Source organism: Macaca thibetana, chromosome 17 (genome assembly GCF_024542745.1).
Source record: "Macaca thibetana thibetana isolate TM-01 chromosome 17, ASM2454274v1, whole genome shotgun sequence".
NCBI lineage: Eukaryota > Metazoa > Chordata > Mammalia > Primates > Cercopithecidae > Macaca > Macaca thibetana.
In genome coordinates, this window is record NC_065594.1 from 80879191 (window position 1) to 80903695 (window position 24505).

The window sequence follows — 24505 nt, forward strand, 5'->3', positions numbered from 1 at the left end:
AGAGAGAGAGAATATTCAATCCATTAAGCTATGGAAGACCTGGGTAGCAACTAATTTTTAAGCAGATTGGCTCAAAAGTGATTCTTAGGTGTATCATTTGGAAGTTGCTTTCTATAAGGTATTAAATCTAAATATTCTCAAAACCCACCAGGCATTGGGTGAATGTTATTCTTACTTCAAACATTTCAGCCTCTTCACACAAATTAATAAGAGTAACATTAAGCATTTTCACCTTCCATTTTCTCTTCTCCTGCTCCTCAATTCTCTATGATACGGGCTACACATTTTTGACTGATAGCAAGTAAACTCAGGTTTCTTCCACAAATAGACTTTCACAGAAACAAACCTAAGCAATGGTATAATACTAAATAACTATAAAATATTAAATATATTGGTTATGTGTATGTATGGAATGTATATATGAAATAATGTTTATAATAAGAAAGGAAACAGCATTGTAAAAAATGAAAAATATATGTGGAGTATACCCATGAACATTAACAAATAATATTAAAAAATCTGGAATCCCATCCCAGCTAACATGGTGAAACCCTGTCTCTACTAAAAATACAAAAATTAGCTGGGTGTGGTGGCGCATGCCTGTAATCCCAGCTACTTGGGAGGCTGAGGCAGGAGAATCACTTGAACTTGGGAGGTGGAGAAAACAGTGAGCCAAGATCCCGCCACTGCACTCCAGCCTGGTGACAGAGCAAGACACTCTGTCTCAAAAAAAAACTGGAATCATGGAAACATACAAATTCATTAAAGATTATTTTTCTGTGAAGTAAAGTTACATAACTTTATTGAAAATAAAAATAAAAATGCATTAAGAATTAAGAATATTGGCTTTATTCATGACTGATATGTTATCTTTAAATTAATAAATTTAATTTAATTATTGAATATAAAGAATAGGTAACATAAATGGCAGGAAACACATTGAATGATAACTAATTCATTTAATAATTAGTTATTTAATTTTTATTAATGATTCATTTAATATTTAATATTTGTTAATCTTGACTTATGATGTCTAGTAATTTGTGACTACATCCCTAAATACCTGGAGGTAAGGCTGTAATCAATTAATCACCATTCTTTCATTAACACATATATAACCTTGAATAAGATTCTTCACAAGGTACTTACATGTTTTCCACAGATGGAGAAAAACCTAAATACAATCACACAAGCGCCCATCATGTAGGTATATGCATTCTGAAATTTAAACAGAAGACAGCCTCTCATAATTTGCACAAACGATCTTGTTACAGTTCCATTTTTTAAGTATTCCGTGAAGTATACTGAATAATTAGCTGAATATGTATAAATTCTTGTAAGAAAGTTATCTAAAAAAGGTGCTGAAAAGGTCACTGCAAAAACTCATGAATAAATATTAGATTTAAAATTCAATCTCAAATGAAACTTCGGGTTCTGTTTTACTCAGTTAAATTCTGTATTTTGAAATTCATTTTACATAAAATGGTGACCAGCTCTTTTGTATATATGGTGTGAAAAACATAGGATAATGGTGCAACATAGGAAGGTCAAATGACATAGGAGATAAAGGAATCCTGGCAAAAAGAAAGGGCTGATGGTGGAAAAGATTGCCAGAAGTCAGATTCTAGACACCACTGAAGAACAAATACACACTCATTCCTCTAAGCTGATTTCAGAGAGGTCCTCCCTGCTCAGGAACACATCCAGCTCTTTCTTCAAGGGTGTGATTACCAGGAAGAGATGACTGCACTTTATGAATAAGAAAGCTTCATTTGAGAAACAAAGATCCCACCAGCTATAGCTGCAATAACAACCTTAACACTCAGCCGATGCCAGAGTGTGATTACTCTCAAGGAGGCTTGCCTAGCCAAATGATGACAGTCACAGATGGGCCCCGGGAAGGGGATCCAGCAAGATCCTTGGTGAGGTCCAAGCACATGAATGTGCACATAGCATCTTTGGATAGGGAACTTTCCTTCCCAATAGTCCACTGCAAAATACGGTGGAGAGTGAGCATCCTTCCAAGGCCAAAGAGGTTCTTGGAGAAGAACAAAAGCAGTTAGGCAGAAAAGGCAAATCGGTCTTTTGGGTTTAAGATTTCCTCTCTGAGGTTATCTGGGATTAGGGAGTCTACTTGACTTTTGCTTGGACTGAGTAGCTTTAGGTTGCATTTTGATATGGTTTGGCTGTGTTCCCACCCAAATCTCATCTTGGATTGTAGTTCCCATAATCCCCACGTATCATGGGAGGGACCTGGTGGAGATAACTGAATCATCGGGGTGGTTTCCCTCATCTTATTCTTGTGATGATTAAGTCTCACGAGGTCAGATAGTTTTATAAGGGGCTTCCCCTTTCACTGGTCACTCATACCTCTTCCTGCCACCATGTGGAGAAGGATGTGTTTGCTTCCCCTTCCATCATGATTGTAAGTTTTCTGAGGCCTTCCCAGCCATGCAGAACTGTGAGTCAATTAAACATCTTTCCTTTACAAATTACCCAGTTTTGGGTATTTTTCCATATCAGCATGAAAAAGGACTAATACAGTAAATTCGTACTTAGAGTGGGGGGCTACTATAAGGATACCTGAAAATGTGGAAGCAACGTTGGAACTGGGTAACAGGCAGAGGTTGGAACAGTTTGGAGGACTCAGAAGAAGACAGGAAGATATGGGAACGTTTGGAACTTCCTAGAGACCTGTTGGATGGCTTTGACCAAAATACTGATAGTGATATGGACAATGAAGTCCAGGCTGAGGTGGTCTCAGGTGGAGATAAGAAACTTATTGGGAACTGGAGCAAAAGTGACTCTTGTTATGCTTTAGCAAAGAGACTGGCGGCATTTTGCCCCTGCCCTAGAGATCTGTGGAACCTTGAATTTGAGAGAGATGATTTAGGGTATCTGGTAGAATAAATTTCTAAGTGACATAGTATTCAAGAGGAAGCAGAATATAAATATTTGGAAAATATGCAGTCTGATGATTTTATAGAAAAGAAAACCTCATTTACTAGGGAGAAATTGAAGCCAGTTGCACAAATTTACATAAGTAACGAGGGGCTAAATGCTAATCACCAAGACAATGGGGAAAATGTCCCCAGGGCATGCCAGAGACCTTCATGGCAGCCCCTTCCATCACAGGCCTGGAGGCCTAGGAGGGAAAAATGGTTTTGTGGGCAGGCTCCCCCTGCTCTATGCAGCTTTGGGACATGGTGCCCTGCCTTCTAGCAGTTTCTGCTCCAGCCATGGCTAAAAGACGACAGTGTACAGCTCAAGCCAATGCTTCAAAGAGTGCAAGTCCCAAGACTTGGTGGCTTACACATGGTGTTGGGCCTGTGGGTGAACAGAAGTCAAGAACTGAGGTTTGGGAACCTCTGCCTAGATTTCACAGGATATACAGAAACAACTAAATGTCAAGGCAGAAGTTTGCTGTGGGGCCAGAGCCCTCATGGAGAACCTCTGCTGGGGCAGTGCAGAAGGAAAATGTGTGGTTGGAGTCCACACACAGAATTCCCACTGGGGCAATTCTGGTGATTAGCATTTAGCCCCTCGTTACTTATGTAAATTTGTGCAACTGGCTTCAATTTCTCCCTAGTAAATGAGGTTTTCTTTTCTATAAAATCATCAGACTGCGTATTTTCCAAATATTTATATTCTGCTTCCTCTTGAAGCTGTGAGAAGAGGGCCACCATCCTCCAGACTCCAGAATGGTAGATCCACTGACAGCTTGCACTGTGTGCCTGGAAAAGCCACAGACACTCAACACCACTCCAGGAGGGGGGCTATTCCCTGCAAAGCCACAATGGTGGAGCTGCCCAAGGCCATGGGAGCCCACCTCTTGCATCAGGGTGCCCTGGATATAAGACATAGAGTCAAAGGAGATTATTTTGGAACTTTAATGTTTAATGACTGCCCTATTGGATTTTGGACTTGCATGGTGCCTATAACCCCTTTATTTTGGCCAATTTCTCCCATTTGGAATGGGTATATTTACCCAATGCTTGTACTCCCATTGAATCTAGGAAGTAACTAACTTGCTTTTGATTTTATGGGCTCATAGGCAGAAGAAACTCTCCTTTTCTCAGATAAGACTTTGGGCTTGGACTTTTGAGTTAATGCTGGAATGAGTTAAGACTTTGGGGGACTGTTGGGAGGGTATGATTTTAAATTGAATTATGAAGACATGAGATTTGGGAGGGTTCCAGACAGAATGATATGGTTTAAGCTGTGTCCCCACCCAAATCTCATCTTGAATTGTAGTTCCCATAATCTCCACGTGTTGTGGGAGGGACCTGGTGGAGATAATTGAATCATGGGGGCAGTTCCCCCATCCTGTTCTCATGATATTGAGTTAGTTCTCATAAGATCTAATGGTTTTATAAAGGGACTTCCCCCTTTGCTGGGCACTCATTCTTCTCTCTCTTGTTCCCTTGTGAAGAAGGATGTGTTTGCTTCCCTTTCCACCATGATTGTAAGTTTCCTGAGGCTTTCCCAGCCATGTGGAACTGTGAGTCGATTAAACATCTTTCCTTTACAAATTACCCAGTTTTGGGTATTTCTTCATAACAGCGTGAGAAGGGACTAATACACATTTTATCTGGAGAAAGGAAAAACATGGGCTTTGCTGCCTCTTCTTTCCACATTCGCTAAAGATCTATTGCAGATACCTTTCCTCTTTATGTTTTGGAAGTAAAGACAACCAATAGTTTTTAGGATGAGAACCTGAATTCTTCACCTGGACTCCAAGGTCCTAAGAGGTCTGACACCTTCTTACCCATCCAAATCTTGTACTATGCTAGTACTATGTATCTATCCTTCTTCCAGCTCTGTCATCTTTCCATCACAGGGACAGCTACCTGAAATGCCCTCCCCTTATCCTACAGATGGAGCCATCACTCCCTTGGGGATGTCTTCCAAGACCTCTCTGATGAAGCCATCTCCCACTATTATCTAAGTTAGTGGGAGGAACACAGGCTTTCCTTCATCTCCCTCATCATAGTCATTATACTCATAGATTTGTGAGCAATTGATGACTATCTGTCACTTTTCCAGGATCTAAGGTTCACAAGAGCAGCAACTGTATTTGTTTTGCTTATAACATTCTTCTCAATTACTAGTACTGTGTCTTGTACTAGGAATTGAGAACCATCTATTGCTGAGAAAATAGTTCAGGGTGACTGAGAGCTCACCTAGGCTTCATAGAGCTCCTGATGCTGAAGGCAAACACTGGTTTAAGAAGGATGCTCACTATGTTCATGAGCACAGCATCTCATATTAAGGCAAGCCCTTTAGGATGTGTAAATAAGTCTTTCCCAGCATGTCTCTAACATGAAGGGGATGGGAGAATGGATAGAAGGAAACAGGGAAAAACTAATAATATTCCTTGGGATGAGATCAAGGATGACTAACAAAAAGAAGGTAATTATAATAATGCCCACAAACTTGTATAATCTTTCTAGTTCAAGAAAGCCTCAAATATATTATCTCACTTGATCTTCATAATGCCAGAGGAAATAGGTGGATTATGAAGTTATATTGCCCGTTCAGAGCAGGAAACAAAGGATCATTGAAGGCAAATAAATTAGTCAAGGCTGGAAAATGGTGGAGCCTAGAGTAGGACCCATATCTTCCAGAGCTGTGCTGTCCAACATGGTAACTATCGGCCACGTGGAACCACATTATGGGTTATTGAGCACTTGAAATGTGGCAATTTAAATGAAGATATGCTGTAAATGTAAAATACCTACTCAGCCAAAGACTTCACACACAGATACAAGATGCAACTTACCCCAATAATTTTATATTGCTTACACATGAAAATAATACTATTTTGGATATAGCAGTTTAGAAAATGTAATCATTAAATTGTTAATAATTATAATTACATAAATAATTATAATTAATAAATAATTGCTTCTTTTTTATTGTGGCTTCTAGAAAATTATCTAGTGGTATCTGTGGCCACATTTTATTTTTACTGGACAATATGGCCCTAGATTACAGCTCAGTACACCCATAGCTGCAGATTTTGAGTGGGATCTCGGACTGAATGGATGGTGAAGGCACTTTAGGTAAAATAGTGAGAACACAGGTGTAGAGATGGAGAATCATATGCTTTAGAGAAGTGGAGGCTAAATGTCTTATAGAAAATGAAACAGTGGAAGTACTTGAGAATTACATCGTGAAATACTGACTATAGCGAAGTGGAATGAATGCTGTATTTCAGCTGAGAAAGCAGGAAAACAGGATTGTAGTCTTCCGATACTAGCTTGTTGTGTGAATTCGGACAGTTCTCAATCTCTGTTGCAATCTTCCTCTTTCTTTCTTCCTTGTTTTCCCCTTTGGTAAAATGAGGGGTTAAATCAGAAGATCTTGAAGGTCCTCCTCTTTCTAGCTTGCACCATCTAGGGCTTTGAGGGGGCAGGTTTTGCCTGTGTGAAGTGTGCGGGGGTGTGTACATGTAGAACAAGCATGTCTGAGAGTCCATCACAGTCAAAGCTGGGCTTTAGGGAGGTCCATCTAACACCTCAGAGCAGGTTGATGTGGAGTAAAATGACACTGGAAACAGGACTGAACAGAACTGAACCAAACTGAAATAATCAGCTGAAATCAATTTGACTTCTACGCTTACCAGGAGGGCAAAGTGAAGCACCACCCATACAACGCCAAGTGACGTCACCAGGAGATCGTATCGGTTCCTTCTGCTTTGCCAGAAGCCAGCAGGTGACATTGCTATGATCTTCATGGTAACCTGGAGAAAAAGCAAAGAAGAAAATAAACAGAGGGAGGGTTTAGCACATATTTAAATGTATTAACTTGAGATGCATTATGTGTATGTATTTTTTTTTTCAAATGAAGAAAATTCTAAATTATTTGATGTGGACACAGTATCTTTTTCATTGAAAATGAGACAAATACTTTAATGCCTTTTGAGGTTTCCTTTTAGGCCATGTGCCTACACTTTCTGTCTGTCTGTCTGTCTATTTATTTATTTTTTATTATTTTTTGAGACTGAGTCTCGCTCTGTCACCCAGGCTGGAGTGCAGTGGCGCAGTCTTGGCTAACTGCAGATTCTGCCTCCCAGGTTCAAGCGATTCTCCTGCCTCAGCCTCCCGAGTAGCTGGGGTTATAAGCACGTGCAACCACTCCTGGATAATTTTTGTATTTTTAGTAGAGATGGGGTTTTACCTCATTGGCCAGGCTGGTCTCAAACTCCTGGCCTCAGGTGATCCACCCACCTCGGCCTCCCAAAGTTCTGGGATTCTAGGAGTGAGCCAGCATGCTCAGTTATGCTATCTATTTAAAGAATAACTATAAACAATGTAGTAACTAAACAGAAGAGTTTATTACCAAGATATATGATTTTATTTTTGAAGCTAAGTAGCTTACAAATCTGTTCTTTACACTCTCCTCTGTTTTATGACTAGTTCTGATAATGGGACATTTTTCTTCCTTAAGCAGAAGTCCACAGATTTTGGGAAACATCAACCAGTATACGGCAAAATGAGAATCTGCTTGTATTTCAAGAAGATTGTCCTGGAAAGTGATATTATATGAATCACATGTTAAAATAACCTTGTCTGGGCCAACTTGCTTTGCTACTCTATTGCAATTTGAGTCAATGAATTATAGTGGCTTGCACCATTCCCTCTAAATATTAGAACTCGCATAACTAGACAGGCCAATGTTCAGACACAACAATCGACAGCAGCATTTCTGCAGTTAGAAAAATCTGATGGATAAAGTGATGTCTTTGTTCGAGTTAAGCAGAACCGCTTAAGAAGGAAATATCCTAAGGGCAAAGCTTCAAAGGCAATGGAACACAGAGAGGAGAGTAAGTGGCATCAAAGAGGGATGCTGATTTACTTTAAAACTGTGCACAGATTCCCCTAGAGCTAGCTGACTCATTACAGTACCTCCAGAACAAAGATGAAGGTGAAAACAACTGACATTGTTGCCAAAGGTACGGTCACCGGGTCCTCGACGTCCCACTGCAACAGAAACAGCGCACGAGTCATTGCCCACATCCATCAGACACATACAGGCTTGCCCCTCTTCTGCCCACTTTGCCATGACAGTGAATCTTAATTTTTATACCCAAGAACATAACTGTGAATGCATATAGCAGCTTGTGATACTCTCGGATGTAGCAGTGAATACACAATTCATTCCCGGAGCCTTAGGGTGAAACTAAGTACCTTGACAGAGAGCAACACCGACTGGGCCAGGACGAGCAATGCAATTGTCCTCTTAAAAAATGGATGCTGGGTTATGTCATACATTTTAGCTCTAAAACCATCATTATCTAGAAAAGAAAGGTTTGGGCAAGGGCATGTTAGACACAGGTCACATTTACTTTCTTGCCATTTATTTTCTTAAATGCTTATCTTAAAACCCATTACATTTTCCTCCCCAAAGAATTCCATCTATTGTGAGGTGTTTTTGCAGCAATGGCTGGCTCTGAATATTTAAAATGACAGTGCATGACGCCGTCTATATTGGAAAGAGAAGTGCATCATTCAATTTCTGTCAGTTTAATACATTTCACTCATATTTTTAAAAGGCAAGCGCAAATACATTTTATTTAAAAAATTCATTTTTTCATTAAGACTTAGTCTGAGAGCACTGAAGCACAGCTTTTGGGTGGTTGCTTTTAATAGCCTTATTGAGAGATCTGTGGTTTGGAGGCTGTTTCTGTATTAACTTATGCACAGCCTCCCAGCGGCCTCACGATTATTATTTTAATTTAAATCTGAGACTCCTGGGGAATCGTGCACACTAGTGCCCAATATGAATAAAATCAGAGCATCTTGGGTACCCGGGCGAGGCGGGAGATGAAGAGGCTGTGCGATCTTCAGTCGGCTCTTCAGGTCTTCCCATCTTCTCTGATCGACGGTCAGCAAAGCCGTCCCCTTAACAGACAAAGGAAAGCAGGAAACGGCCTTTTGTCATGTGCTTGCACCAAGAACATGGCAGATGGGGTGCGGAGACAAACAAGACTGATGTGGGGGCTTGCGCTGACCATGTTCTTCCAACCGTGGTGGTTAGAAAACATGGTCAGAATGCTCAAAGTTGGTCTTGGGAAGAGTTCCCAAAATGATGACCAGGTGTTTCAGAGAGAATTCAGCAGCCTTCAACTTGTATCTTTGGAGATATGTAATATTCAGGTTTGGGAAAATATAAAGAGGAGTTTCTACATAATTACATTTTCAAAAAAGGACACTCACTCATAGTAGTTAGTTTCCTTTCATTTCATAGCAGCAAAATTATAGCTTGTCAATGCTATGGCTTCTAGTTAAGGGTATTTTGTCTTTCTTTAAAAAATGTCTAATATGTGCAATTGCAAAACTGTTTCTGAGAGATACTAAGTCACAGAGTTTGCAATTCAAGAAATTAGTGCTGTGATGCCTAAATGGAATTCCATATTCTATATAATGGAGTACTTGATTAAAATGCATATGATAAAATTATATTTTATTGCACTGCAGTGCATCATATTTTATCATAACGGCAGAAGTGTAATTTTAAAAACTAGACAAAAACCCCACTCTCCCTTTTCTTACCCAGAGCTAACCACTACTCTTCAGGTGTGCATCCTCCTTACTATGTTTTCAGACTTTCGTGCTTATGTATGTATCAATACATAAGAATTTGTTTGGAATTTTTTAATATTATAGAAATGCTGTCCAATATGTGATTATTTATGCTGTTTCTTTATACCTTCATTCAACAGTATACTTTCCATACAACTAGATTACTAGATCTAACTTGTTCAACTGCTCACAAACACTGTCCACTGTACAAATATCATAATTTATTCATTTTACATTTATGGACTATAACCAGTTCTGCAATAAGCATCCATGTACTGTCTCACAGTAAATATCTATGAGGGTTTCTCCATTGTAAATCTCTAGGAGAAGAATTGATGGGATCTAGGAATTTAAACATCTTTACATTTACCAGATGTTGCCAACTTGCTTTCCAAAGAGCGATAACCAAAACAAATCTCCTACCAGCAATATAGAAGTGTTACCATATCTTAATATTCTTGCAATCCTGGATATTACTAGACATTGTAATCTGACCACTTTGATAGGTGTGAAATGTATCTAATGTTGTTTTAATATTAACGAGATGAAACATTTGTATGTGTGTAAATGGTGATGCTTGTATCTTCCTATGTGAATTGCCTATTCATATCCTTTGCTCATTTTTGTATTTTGATATTTACTTTTTAATTGTTTGTAGAGATTCTTTATAAATGCTGGATACTAATCTTTTGTCATTATATAAGTTGTAAATATTTTCTCTTAGTCTTGGCTTGTATTTTTATTTTGCTTAGAGTGTCTTTTGTCATTCAGAAAATTTTAATTTAAATATAATCGAGTTTATAATTTTTTTTCCTTTGTAGATTTTACTTGGTGGCTAATGCGATGAAATCCATAATGACTCCAGGATAAAAAACAAATGCTTACTAGGGGTGGGGAGGGGAACTAGAATAGGGATAGTCAAATGTTGATTAACAGATACGAAAATACAGTTAGATTGCAGGAATAAGTTTTAGTGTTCCATGGTAATATAGGGGGTGAATCTAATTGATAACAATTAATTGTGTATTTTTAAATACCTAGAAGAGAGGATTTTGAATGTTCCCAACACAAAACAGGGATAAATGTTTGAGGTGATGGATATGCTAATTATCCTGATTTGATCATTATACACTATAATACATGAATTGAAATATCACACTGTACCCCATAAATATGTACAATAACTATGTGTTGATTAAAAATAATAATAAAAGCAAAAACATTATTTGCTGCTTATCTGATATTCAAATAAAAATAAATGCTGACATGGTTTAAAAATGGTTTAAATTTTGCTTTTCATATCGAAGTCTTTAATTCATCTGGAATTCATTTTTGAGTATGCAGTGAGGTAGAGATCTCAGCATAGCTCTTTACATCAATACAGTCAATACCCCCAACACCACTCCTTGTTGGTCTCACCACCCTCTGCACTAATTTGTTGAGCTGCTTCTGTTTTCTGCATATATGGGTCCCTGCTGGGTCTTTCTAGCTTTTTCTGTAAGTCTAATTTTCTATACCTATAACAATACTGACACTATTTTAATTATCGTAGCTTACTTTCTTGTTTTCTGTTTTTATTTTTGCTCAACCTTCCTAGAGGTTTATTGACTTGATTAAAAAAAACAAAACCCAGCTTTTGTTATTCTTGAACATTACAGAAGCTATACAAGTTTCCTCGCTTTCTGTATCATTAGTTTCTGTCCTAATCTTTGTTCTTTCTTCCCCCCTACTTTATTTGATTTTACTTTGTTATTATAATTTATTGATTTGGATATTTGACATATTAATATTTAACTTGTGATTCTTCTCTAATATATACAACTTAAAGTGATACATTTATTTGTAATTACTGATTTATCTATACCTCATGAGTTTTTGTATATGACACTATAAACTGTTTTGTCTGTAAATATTTTGTGATTTTCTATTATAATTTCTTCTTTAACTCATAAATGATTTAGAGTATTGTCTTAATATTTCCAAATTGTAGAGTTTTTATTTTTTTCATTATGGTCAGAAAACATTCTTACATTATCAATTATTTGGTAATTATGACTTTCTGGGAGATACATTTTGTGCTTGAAAATAATGCACGTTCTCAAATTGTTCGAACTAGAGTTTTCCTTATGTGTTCATTTGATTGTGTTTATTGTATCAAATCTCATATTTCCTTTTATTCTTCTCTGAATTATGAGATTTTTTGAGAAATATGTTAATATCTTTCACTATGATTTTGGATTTTCTAGCTTCTTTTTACAACTTGGTTAATTTTTGTTTTGTATATTTTGAGATTCGGAAGTTCTATACCTTTTCCCAATAATAGTGTTTAAAATTGTTCTTTTCTGATAATCACATTGCTAAACCACTTTTCTCACTAATTATAAACAAACACATGTTCTCTAGCCACCATAGACATTAATGGAATTACTTTGTTAAACAAAAAAATAATTTTGGAAAGTTGAACTCTGAAAGGATCTGAAAGAATAAGCATGGAGGTATCATCTGATCATTAATATATAAAAACCTCTGAAAGTTTATTATTGTCGAATTAGGTTAATAAATCACACACATTGTCTTATATAGTAGAGCAATCAGAAAAAATCTATATTACTAGTATAGACTTGGAACTTTTTAAAGAGGTTTCCATTTTCAAAAGAAGACATTTTTTGCATGATTCTGAATTGTACCCTAAAGATTCCCTCATTTTCTATCTCTGTTGTCTCTATATTTGGAAATTTACCTATGTGCCTTTGGGTATGACTACTAAGACGTGTGCTCCATGAGGGCAAATAACTTTTCTGTGTTTAGTGTTTCAGTTAGTTTGCTAGGTCCTCAGTGTCAAGAGCAGCATCTGGCACCTAGTAGATGCTCAAATACATCTGTTGAATGATTGAATAGTATATAAATGCTGTTACATGGCAGCTCATGAGCTGCTTTCTAAAAAAAAAAAACTTGCAGAGAAATAAACTTTTCTAAAAGCCTCAAATAATTTAGCAGTTGATACCTCCAATTAACAAATCAAGTTTGTGAAGCTTGGTAATACAATTTCTTGTCAATTTCTCCTTTAAGTGCCCATTTGAGCTGATAGAACATACACCCCAGATCCCCAAACAGGCCAAGTTGCTCTTTCCTACCTGCAGAACATAAATGCAGTGCTGGATGGAGACCTCCCTGGTTATTCTGCTTACCTCAGCCACTTCTCTAAGCTCAAGTGTTGCAATTAATTATACATTTATTTCCAGTTCCTGAACATTTTATGTTGTTCTATGTATGTTGCTGAGTTGTGAGCTGTGATACGTTCTAATCTTCCTGAAATCAGGTGCCTGCTCAGAGGGCTTCTTAACGGTGTTCTGGGCAAGCAGTGCCTAAACTCTCCTGTTAATTGACTGATTAGCTTCTGCTTATGTTCCAGAGTTCTCAGTGTCTGCTGCATTACATGGCTCAAAGGCATCTAAAAACACCCTTCTTCCTCTTTCTGCTTGGTATTAAACTAAACACTGTAGGGCTCAAAGCATCTCATTAATGAATGGGATAGGAGTAAAATAAGGGGCTGGGTGACACGATCACTACTGTTCTTTCTGTCTCTAACATCCCATGTTTCTGAGGGTCCAAGTAGAGTCGGGGCCCAAAAGAGGAATTTTTAAATCTCACCCTTTGAAAGCCTGAATGAAAGGACATGCTCATTAGCCACACATCAAAGGTGTCAATTGGGTAACTGGTACCACACACGTTGAGCCTGAGGACAGTGAATGACAGATACAGTCCCATGTGTAGCAACACAAACTTAAGAGCTCTGATGTGAACGCATGGGAATCAGTCCTAGCCGTGAATAACACCGAACAGCACGGTGCTTTACAGGCAGATCTAGCATCAACTTAATGCAGAGTGAAGGCTGACTTTATGATACTCATGCCTTCGAAGAATCACAGAGCCTGCAGTAAGTAATAGGCACCAATTCTGAATTCTGGCCCTGTTTATCATACCTTTTAAGCCCCAGACTAGTCATTGCTTCTCCTGCAACCGTGCATTTGAGAGTTGTGAGAATTGACTGAATACATAAAATCTTAGTACACAGTGTGTGCTCAAAAACTGCATGCATTTCTCTTACTATGATTCCAAAGACTGCCTCTCAAACAATAGAGGGCACAGCACAAGTGCCTAGATGAGCAAGTACCTCTCCAAGGAGTGCTAATAGAATGTTCTTCCCCAAACTCACGCTTTGATAGGAAACTACATTGTTGTTTTCCCATTTGTGAGTCTTTGTTCTAATCATTAGAGCTGTTACAAACTCAACAGGCTTCCCGAGTTCACAAAGTATGTCAAGTTCATATGAAATTAGAAAATCTTTGTTTTTTCTTTTTTGAGTCTCGCTCTGTTGCTCAGGCTGGATGCAGTGGTGTGATCTTGGCTCACTGCAACCTCCGCCTCTTAGGTTCAAGCAATTCTCATGCCTCAGCCAACCCAGTAGCTAGGATTACAGGCATGCATCAACACGCCTGGCTAATTTTTGTATTTTTAGTAGAGACAGGGTTTCACCATGTTGGCCAGGCTGGTCTTGAACTCCTGACCTCAAGTGATCCACCTGCCTTAGCCTCCCAAAGTGCTGGGATTACAGGCGTGAGCCACCATGCCCTGCCACAAAATCTTTTTTCTGTGAATTAGGATTTTAAAATTTCTACCAGATTCCCCTCATCCCCATCAAAATTCTGAGTTCACCTACTGAGTTACACAGAAGCATACAATTTACATTTAGTGAAAGTAATATTACCTGTAATTAGTGAATCACTTTCATCTATTGTATTTTAATAACTTGCTGCACATCTTTTCACTTTGAACAATAGGAGATGCGCCTCTCAGTTGTCGGTGAATTAATGACACTGTTACCAAAAGGGTAAATTTAGCGAGAGAACTGTACTCTTAAATGATGGTCTGAAAAGCAGCAATAAGGTTGCTTGTAAAACAGTTATAGAGATTATTTACACCAGTCACATTACAGTTTAATGTGGCTTCATGCTGCGTGTGAAAAGAAAAAAATAGCTCAAAGTGAGAGGCTAGAAAAGGCTAAACCCCGTGGTATCCAAACCAAAAATTCTTACCTTGTTTTCATTGAAATTAGCAATAACTACTCCAACAAAAAGGGTCAGTCCAATCATGCAACCCAGGAATACAAAAACATGAATATAGATTCCATGGATCTGCAAAAAGGAAAATACGGTTATTCATCAAGACAAATGAAAGCTGCTCTTGAAGTGTTCAAAGGATTCGATGTGCTTGCTTACCGGCCCCACACGATGAATAATAACATCCCTCACTTCCACCCAGCCTTTCAAGGAGAGAACTTCAAACAATGCCAGCATAGCGTTTCCCACATTGTCGAAATTAAAGTTCCGAGGATTTGCCCTGCAATTCCAATACAGGAATGTTCTGTGAAATTCCAATAAGAAGCACCCGAGGCAAATATTTGTAGCCCTTTCCAGTCATGGGTGTGGGATATGTGTGGGATATGCACACACACACACATATACACACACACACACTTTTATACTATATGGCATTCAGTTGCTAAATCATAACAATGCATTGATGTGTTATTATTGTGTTCATTAGGTAATGATGGGGTGATCTCAATGTAAAACAGCTCCAGTTCTAGCTTCAGAGGTTCTGCAACATTTCTACCTTGTCGTGATTACCCTGAGGACTGGACAGATGATTTTATCGATTTACACAAAGAAGCACTGGATTTTAGATGTGGATTTTGAAACAGTTTTGTAACTGAAAACCTTTCTAAAGGCATAAATTACAATTGCCTGCGTTAGTATAGAAAGTGTAGAGTAGAATTTAGTCACTTTATTTCACTTTGTGTCGTCATTGTGAACACAGGGCCATAAAGTAGTGATGCATTTAGAGGTCACTGAGACAGCAAGAGGTGTTTGCTTGTAGTCTGTATTTTTCCAAATTACTGTCTTCCAGTTGGATTGTTTTTCTTATTAACTCTGAGTCTTCTCAGTGGACTCTTAGTCTGGTCCCCTTTACGTGTGGTATGCTTTCTACCTCCACCGCTGATTCCTGATTCCTGAACTCATTGGCTTATTATTCATTTTCTTTTTTCTTACAGATTCGGGGGGTACGAATGCAGGCTTGTTACATGGGTGTATTGCATAATGCTGGGGTTTGGGCTTCTAATGAACCCGTTACTCAGATAGTGTGCACAGAATCCAACAAGTAATTTTTCCAACCTATGTCCTCCTTCCTTCCTCCTCCCGTTTGAAGTCCCCACGGTCCGGCATTTCCATCTTTATGTTGATGTGTACCCACTGTTAAGCTCCCACTTCTTTGGAGGCCAGGGATGTCTCATTTCTTCTTCTTTTAACATGGTTATACTTTTCTCTTCCCACTTATAAAAGTGATCCTTTTTACTAGAGTGTACCTTCTTTAATTGTTATGGTTTTAGCTAACATTTTTGTTGTTAATAGAAGAAGGTTTCAGTGTTTTTTTCTTTTTTGCCCCCTCTTTCCTTCTTATTAGAGACTAATTTTAAATAATTAAGATATTCACAACCAAACACTGGAAAATCATGGACTATATTTCCTGAATTTAATGAAGAACTGAGCTCTGGACCATTGACTAGAGTAGGCCCCGTGGAGCCTATTTAAATTATATTTTGATCATTTTTTCCCCCTGCTAGCTCATTTCTCAAAATTTAACCCTTATGACAGGCAACGCTCTGGGGAAAATCTGGTTCTGCACTTTTCTACCATCTTTCGTGTTTTTTAAACTATAGAGACAATCACAAGATGTGCCTTCATAAGTTTTTTGAATATTAAATAGATGAGGATATAAGAAGAAAACATTAAACTGAAACTGATTTGCTCTTAAGGGCCTAGGGCTGATTAGTGGAGGTGGTCTTTAATATAGTGCAAAAGCCCCACTCAGAAATTCATATTTTGGAATTCTGCTTTGTATTTTTTATGTATGAAAGTACAAATATATTCTTTTGGATGCTTCCAACAATCTTTCCTTTGGGATGTTTCCACTAAATTTCATATACTTTACAGGAGACAGAAGTTATAAGGATTCTACAGACGCCACAGTTTTCTTGAATAAGGATTTTTTAAAACCAAGTGAACCAGTTCTCAGAGCTGATGTTGGACTTCCGTACCTGCTCATTTTCTTTTTGTAGAAGTGCTTTCTCAGCTGAATTTGCAACAACTTAAACTACTTTTATGTTCCATATCTTCTAGAAGTTAGAATATGTGAAAAATACTCTAACTAAACCAAGAAAAACAAAATGTAGCATCAAAGACTTCAACAGTTGGAAGAATTTATCACATTTTTAAAAATAAGTCTTTTTCAGTTTTAATCATGTAAGGTGTTTTCTTATGCTTTGCTCGTGTTAGCAAAATTGCAAAGTTTGAAACTTTACCTATAACTACGGAGTCCTTCAATAAATCCCAAATGTCATCCATTATTGCCATTTTTACCTGCTACCCTTCCTTGAATTGAAAAGGTTGTCATTCTTTTCTAGTTAATTTGTGAAATACTATAATCTTGCCTGTCCAATTCAGAAAACTAAGACATTAGTTCTGAACACATAATTTTGTCAGCTTTTTAACCTCCCAGAGGAGGTGCTCAAAGCCCCCCAAGATCATGGTAGGGAGAGCTGCTCTTCCCTTGAGGAACATGGGGGCACCCTGAAGACATGACTGAGCCTCTGCCCTTGGATGTGGAAATGCAGAAAACGACTTTGTCCAAAACCAGCATGCTGTATCTTACACAACCATCTCTCCTAAAAGAAATCAGGAACGTTGAGCTTCCTATAGCACCCCAACCCTTTTTGCCTTCAGCTTTGGCCATAGAGTTGCCTTAACTTGTAATACCAAACCTATGCCTAGACTTTCCTCTTCATCTGCTTCTGAGCCTGCCCCCTTCACCTGGCTAGTTCCTATTGGTTGTCCTTCAAAAGGTAACCTAGTGTGTCTTCTCGTCTGGTCCTTCTCTTTGGCCGTGTATAGTTGGGGTTAGGTGCTTCTCCTGTGTGTCCATTGTACCCTTAGCCTTTTTGTAGGAATCAGAGGCAGGAATACCATGAAGCCAAAGAAACCTAAGTGGTAGGACCCCTCTTTTGTACAAGCCCTTCCAAGACCCTGGTACCCCAAATTGTTTTGGCCTTAGACCCTATAAAACCTGATCACCTTCTGCCTAGAATGTATCACAGTATAGCTTAAAATTACATGGCGATGAGTTTCGGGTGAGCCAGAGGTAAGCTGAGGGGTTTATCTGTGCAGCATTAAAGCCCTTAACATATTATATAAAATTATTTGTAATTTTATTTTGTTTGCCACTAGACTTTAAGCTCCTAAGGGCTAGGGGCCATAGCTTATTCAGGGTCATATCACAGAGACAAGCATACTACCTAGTGAATAGCAAGCACTCAATAAATACATTTATTATAAGCCTGAATACTTTGTTGATTTTTCTCTCATGCATGCCATTTTCCTATATTCCAGACCTCTTCTTAAAATAAGTCACACCATATTTATAATCTATGATATGTTTAATCCTTTTTACTGAGGTGGCTCATCAAGTCTGAGTAATTCAGAAGAAAGTACATTTATTAATCTGAAGAGAGAGTATCGAAACTAGACTGTCTCTGAATTAGTGCATATTTATGTCCTAATTATAATTACCAAAGCATTCCTCTAGGGGTATTCCTAGATATGTTATTTCCTTAATCATAATTTAGCCAATATAAAATCACAAAATTTCAGCTTCTAACTCTTGATTAGCTTACTAAAGAAGGAAAGTGTAAAAAGTTGTCATGGTTACAGATGACATTTATTAGATCAAAGGTGTCTATTTCACTACAATCCAAGTCACATGATCCTGGAGAAATGGACAAGAGCAATTGTGATGATGTTCAAGGAATGCCTATTTGCTTATGCTTCTAGAATGGCATTGCCTTTGAAACCCCTAATAATACCTTCCATAAAATATTGCATTTAAATTAACTTCGATTTTAAAAATCCCATGGAGCTGGTTTTATGGAATAGGTTGAGTGCTATAGGGTACAACTGGCAGGTTTACTTTTCTCCAAATGTTAGCTTCAAGTGTGTTCCAGCTCCCTTTCTGAATTCTTGCAGAGGTCCCAGAGCTTTTTGGTTATTTTCAGTCATTCAGTTTTATATCCAACTGATCTTATAACTCATATAACAATCCCATCCTTAGCAGCTCAAGGACCCTGGTTTAAGGAAAGGAAGAAAAGTTGGCCACTTTCTTCACTTCCACTCCTCCTCTTCAGGCCACCACGAGATTCTCACATGGCTGAGGTGGGATGTCATTGAAAGGAATGGAGGAATAGAGTTAAAGTCTTGTGCCACTGATACAACTGGATTCTGGCCATAGGTGTTCAAGAATTTGAACCCCCTCCCCAGCCCAGGAGTGCCTCATTGTACCTTTCCTCCTGTGAGTGTGCAGTCTCTGGGTCACTCTCAGGTCTGGCTCCTGGAAACACACCTACGAACTCCTTGGATGGGGGTACCCTTTCCCAGCACAAAGCCCTTTGCAGCAGGGCTCAAGAAGACTCAGACGATGTGGTCCTAGGCAGCGACTACTGGGCTCTCCAGGAACACCAGATAATCCTGCTCTCCAGATGGTGATGAGCAGCCTGGCCTACAAGAGTCTCTCTTCTTGCCTTGCCCGTCTCTGATGTTAAGTGATCCCCCTGGGGTACCTCACTTGGCAGAGGTGGGAGGCATCCTCCACCTTTCTCTATAGTGAAGGAATGAAATGCCCCAGTGTTCTCTATTCCTGACTTCATTTACTTCCATATTATCTTTGAATTAATGAAAATTAATTAATAAATTATAACATAAATAACTATGCTATAATTAATTTTTGTTTCACGGAAGTAAATTTTTTTGCTCTTTTAATTTTTGTTTCAGTGGAAATTGGATGGCTTTTCTAGTTAGCAGTGAGGCGAGGATATTCTCATGTCTCACATTCCTCTCTCCAAGCTGAAGCCACATACCCTAAATGAACCCTTTTTCTTAGTTCTTGGATATTTTAAAAAATAAAAACCCAATACACATTATATTGGATTATATATAAAAGCAAATTTCATATTAGAAAAATGCCAAAGAAAGGTAACAGTGAGTTCTAGGGTACAGCTGGGTGAAATGCTATTCCTTTTAAAGAGTTTTGACATTTAGAAAAGAACATCAATTGTGACAAAAGCAGAGTTGCTGTGGCTCAGTTGTTATTCTAAGAAATTTTCTAAAAGAAAATTTAAAAAACATAACAATTTCAAAGGACAAATAAAGCTGACAGAACACTCAATTCGTCAATGACACAGACTGAGAGATCCACTCATGGTCATTAATAAAACAGATGAGACAGAAGGTACTAGGTATATCTAGCTTTGATCTAAGTGCTTCCAAAACTCAATTTCAAGAAAAAGGAATATTAAAGGGAAAGTTAGAAGCAATCGACTTTGTAACTGATTATTCCTCTCCAGTGTTTGCATAATGGAAATCCTTCAGTGTAAATGGGTTTTAAAATGGAAACAGCTTTATGATTTAGGGTTCTATTATGAGGACATCAGATCCTCCTTTAAAGATAGAAACTCAGGATAAGTTCAGTTTTAATTTGACAGAAAATCCTTTGTTAAGCCTCACTAATTTTTAAAGCCATTTGAATCCAGATGCATATTTTTGAAGTATTAGAAAATACTGAGATAATATTTCTCTAGTTTCATGAAGCTATGTAGAACTCAGTGTACTACTTGCTCTCTTATTTACCTGATTTCTGTCTTCCAGTATAACCTAGCGTTTCACCTTGTATGACTTAAGATCATTTTCACATCTCTAGCAAAATTACTTTCAGTTACATGCCTTATTATACTTGTTTAAAGCCTTATATTGAAAAACACAGCATTCTCCAGAATATTTTTTTTCTAATATACTTACCAAACACGGGGAACCCAAAATCCAGGCTTTTTCTCTCCGGGCCTCAATTTTAAATTTAAGTTCTTTGATACACTGACATTAATTCTGAATATGCCATTGCAGTCTTCCTAAAGTAGAAAAACAAGGGGAGAGGGGGAACCTGGTCAGAAAATGAACTCAGAAAAGATAAAGGATAGGAAACTCTTTCTATCTTCTTTGATAGGAATACCAAAAGTCCTTTATCTAACAACAGTGATGTGGACAGCCAACCAGCAAATAGTAACAAAGACTTTGGAGACAGGCAGTTAAAAGTTGATGCTGAGAATATTAGTTAAACAGGCAAAGGACCTGAGTAGACATTTCTCCAAGGAAGATATGAAAATGGCCAAAAAGCACATGACGAGATACTCAGTATCATACGCCACTGCCATCAGGAAAATGTAAATCAAAACCATAATGAGATATCACCTCACACCCACTGAGAAAGCCATAACCAAAAAGTCAGATAACAACAAGCACTGGCCAGGATGTGGAGGAACTGCAGTCCTCTTACTGGAACCCTTACATACCGAGGCGGGTGTAGAATGGTGCAGCCACTTTGGAAAACAGTCTAGCAGGTCCTCAAACCACTAACACAGAGTTACCATATAAGCCAGCAACTCCACACTCCTAGGTATCTACCCAAGAGAAATGAAAATGTATGTCCCTATAGAAACTTGTACAAAATGTTTACGTAAGTGTTTTTCACAATAGCCAAAAGGTGGAAACAATCCAGATGTTCATTTTTGAATAGATAAACAAAAGGTGGTCCAGCCATACAAGTGAGTATTATTCAGCTGTAGGAAGGGATGAAGTCCTGATACCTGCTACAACATGGATGATCCTTGAAAATATGCAAATTAAGAAAAAAGTCACAAAAGACCATATGTTATAATTTTATTCATATAAAAGTCCAGAACAGTCAACTCTGTAGAGACAAAAAGAATATTGGCTGTTGTTTAGGGCTTGAGGTGGAGGCTAGATAAAGAGATGGGGGTAACAGTTAAGAGATATACGGTTTCAAGGGCGGAGCAAGATGGCTGAATAGGAACAGCTCCAGTCTCCAACTCCCAGTGCGAGCGACACAGAAGACCGGTGATTTCTGCATTTTCAACTGAGGTACTGGGTTCATCTCACTGGGAAGTGCCAGACGATCGGTGCTGGTCAGCTGCTGCAGCCCGACCAGCGAGAGCTGAAGCAGGGCAAGGCATTGCCTCACCTGGGAAGCGCAAGGGGGAAGGGAATCCCTTTTCCTAGCCAGGGGAACTGAGACACACAACACCTGGAAAAGCGGGTAACTCCCACCCCAATACTGTGCTTTAAGCAAACAGGCACACCAGGAGATCATATCCCACACCTGGCCGGGAGGGTCCCACACCCACGGAGCCTCCCTCATTGCTAGCACAGCAGTCTGTGATCTACCGGCAAGGCAGCAGCGAGGCTGGGGGAGGGGTGCCCGCCATTGCTGAGGCTTAAGTAGGTAAACAAAGCTGCTGGGAAGCTCGAACTGGGTGGAGCTCACAGCAGCTCAAGGAAACCTGCCTGTCTCTGTAGACTCCACCTCTGGGGACAGGGCACAGTAAACAATAACAAACGCAGCAGAAAACTCTGCAGACGCAAACGACTCTGTCTGACAGCTTTGAAGAGAGCTGTGGATCTCCCAACACGGAGGCTGAGATCTGAGAAGGGACATACTCCCTGCTCAAGTGGGTCCCTGACCCCTGAGCAGCCTAACTGGGAGACATCCCCCACTAGGGGCAGTCTGACACCCCACACCTCACAGGGTGGAGTACACCCCTGAGAGGAAGCTTCCAAAGCAAGAATCAGACAGGTACACTCGCTGTTCAGAAATATTCTATCTTCTGCAGCCTCTGCTGCTGATACCCAGGCAAACAGGGTCTGGAGTGGACCTCAAGCAATCTCCAACAGACCTACAGCTGAGGGTCCTGACTGTTAGAAGGAAAACTATCAAACAGGAAGGACACCTACACCAAAACCCCATCAGTACATCACCATCATCAAAGACCAGAGGCAGATAAAACCACAAAGATGGGGAAAAAGCAGGGCAGAAAAGCTGGAAATTCAAAAAATAAGAGCGCATCTCCCCCGGCAAAGGAGCGCAGCTCATCGCCAGCAACGGATCAAAGCTGGACGGAGAATGACTTTGACGAGATGAGATAAGAAGGCTTCAGTCCATCAAATTTCTCAGAACTAAAGGAGGAATTACGTACCCAGCGCAAAGAAACTAAAAATCTTGAAAAAAAAGTGGAAGAATTGATGGCTAGAGTAATTAATGCAGAGAAGGTCCTAAACGAAATGAAAGAGATGAAAACCATGACACGAGAAATACGTGACAAATGCACAAGCTTCAGTAACCGACTCGATCAACTGGAAGAAAGAGTATCAGCGATTGAGGATCAAATGAATGAAATGAAGCGAGAAGAGAAACCAAAAGAAAAAAGAAGAAAAAGAAATGAACAAAGCCTGCAAGAAGTATGGGATTATGTAAAAAGACCAAATCTACGTCTGATTGGGGTGCCTGAAAGTGAGGGGGAAAATGGAACCAAGCTGGAAAACACTCTTCAGGATATCATCCAGGAGAACTTCCCCAACCTAGTAGGGCAGGCCAACATTCAAATCCAGGAAATACAGAGAACGCCACAAAGATACTCCTCGAGAAGAGCAACTCCAAGACACATAATTGCCAGATTCACCAAAGTTGAAATGAAGGAAAAAATCTTAAGGGCAGCCAGAGAGAAAGGTCGGGTTACCCACAAAGGGAAGCCCATCAGACTAACAGCAGATCTCTCGGCAGAAACTCTACAAGCCAGAAGAGAATGGGGGCCAATATTCAACATTCTTAAAGAAAAGAATTTTAAACCCAGAATTTCATATCCAGCCAAACTAAGTTTCATAAGTGAAGGAGAAATAAAATCCTTTACAGATAAGCAAATGCTTAGAGATTTTGTCACCACTAGGCCTGCCTTACAAGAGACCCTGAAGGAAGCACTCAACATGGAAAGGAACAACCGGTACCAGCCATTGCAAAAACATGCCAAAATGTAAAGACCATCGAGGCAAGGAATAAACTGCATCAACTAACGAGAAAAATAACCAGTTAATATCATAATGGCAGGATCAAGTTCACACATAACAATCTTAACCTTAAATGGAAATGGACTAAATGCTCCAATTAAAAGACACAGACTGGCAAACTGGATAAAGAGTCAAGACCCATCAGTCTGCTGTATTCAGGAGACCCATCTCACATGCAGAGACATACATAGGCTCAAAATAAAGGGATGGAGGAAGATTTACCAAGCAAATGGAGAACAAAAAAAAGTGGGGGTTGCAATACTAGTCTCTGATAAAACAGACTTTAAACCATCAAAGATCAAAAGAGACAAAGAAGGCCATTACATAATGGTAAAGGGATCAATTCAACAGGAAGAGCTAACTATCCTAAATATATATGCACACAATACAGGAGCACCCAGATTCATAAAGCAAGTCCTTAGAGACTTACAAAGAGACTTAGACTCCCATACAATAATAATGGGAGACTTCAACACTCCACTGTCAACATTAGACAGATCAACGAGACAGAAAGTTAACAAGGATATCCAGGAATTGAACTCATCTCTGCAGCAAGCAGACCTAATAGACATCTATAGAACTCTCCACCCCAAATCAACAGAATATACATTCTTCTCAGCACCACATCATACTTACTCCAAAATTGACCACGTAATTGGAAGTAAAGCACTCCTCAGCAAATGTACAAGAACAGAAATTATAACAAACTGTCTCTCAGACCACAGTGCAATCAAACTAGAACTCAGGACTAAGAAACTCAATCAAAACCGCTCAACTACATGGAAACTGAACAACCTGCTCCTGAATGACTACTGGGTACATAACGAAATGAAGGCAGAA

General features: G+C 39.0%; 1 protein-coding gene across 7 annotated transcripts in view; it reads right to left on the minus strand.

Annotated features, from left to right (window-relative positions):
- NALCN (sodium leak channel, non-selective) overlaps positions 1–24505 on the minus strand; it is a 358280-nt gene that overhangs the window by 20428 nt on the left and 313347 nt on the right. For all 7 annotated transcript variants that reach the window (XM_050766656.1, XM_050766657.1, XM_050766654.1 and 4 more), the window contains 8 exons: positions 20552–20658; positions 14867–14987; positions 14684–14782; positions 8813–8906; positions 8193–8299; positions 7911–7985; positions 6626–6745; positions 1150–1218 (listed from right to left, as the gene is read on the minus strand). In XM_050766656.1, the coding sequence (XP_050622613.1) occupies positions 1150–1218; positions 6626–6745; positions 7911–7985; positions 8193–8299; positions 8813–8906; positions 14684–14782; positions 14867–14987; positions 20552–20658 (792 nt within the window). The remainder of the gene's footprint in view (positions 1–1149; positions 1219–6625; positions 6746–7910; positions 7986–8192; positions 8300–8812; positions 8907–14683; positions 14783–14866; positions 14988–20551; positions 20659–24505) is intronic.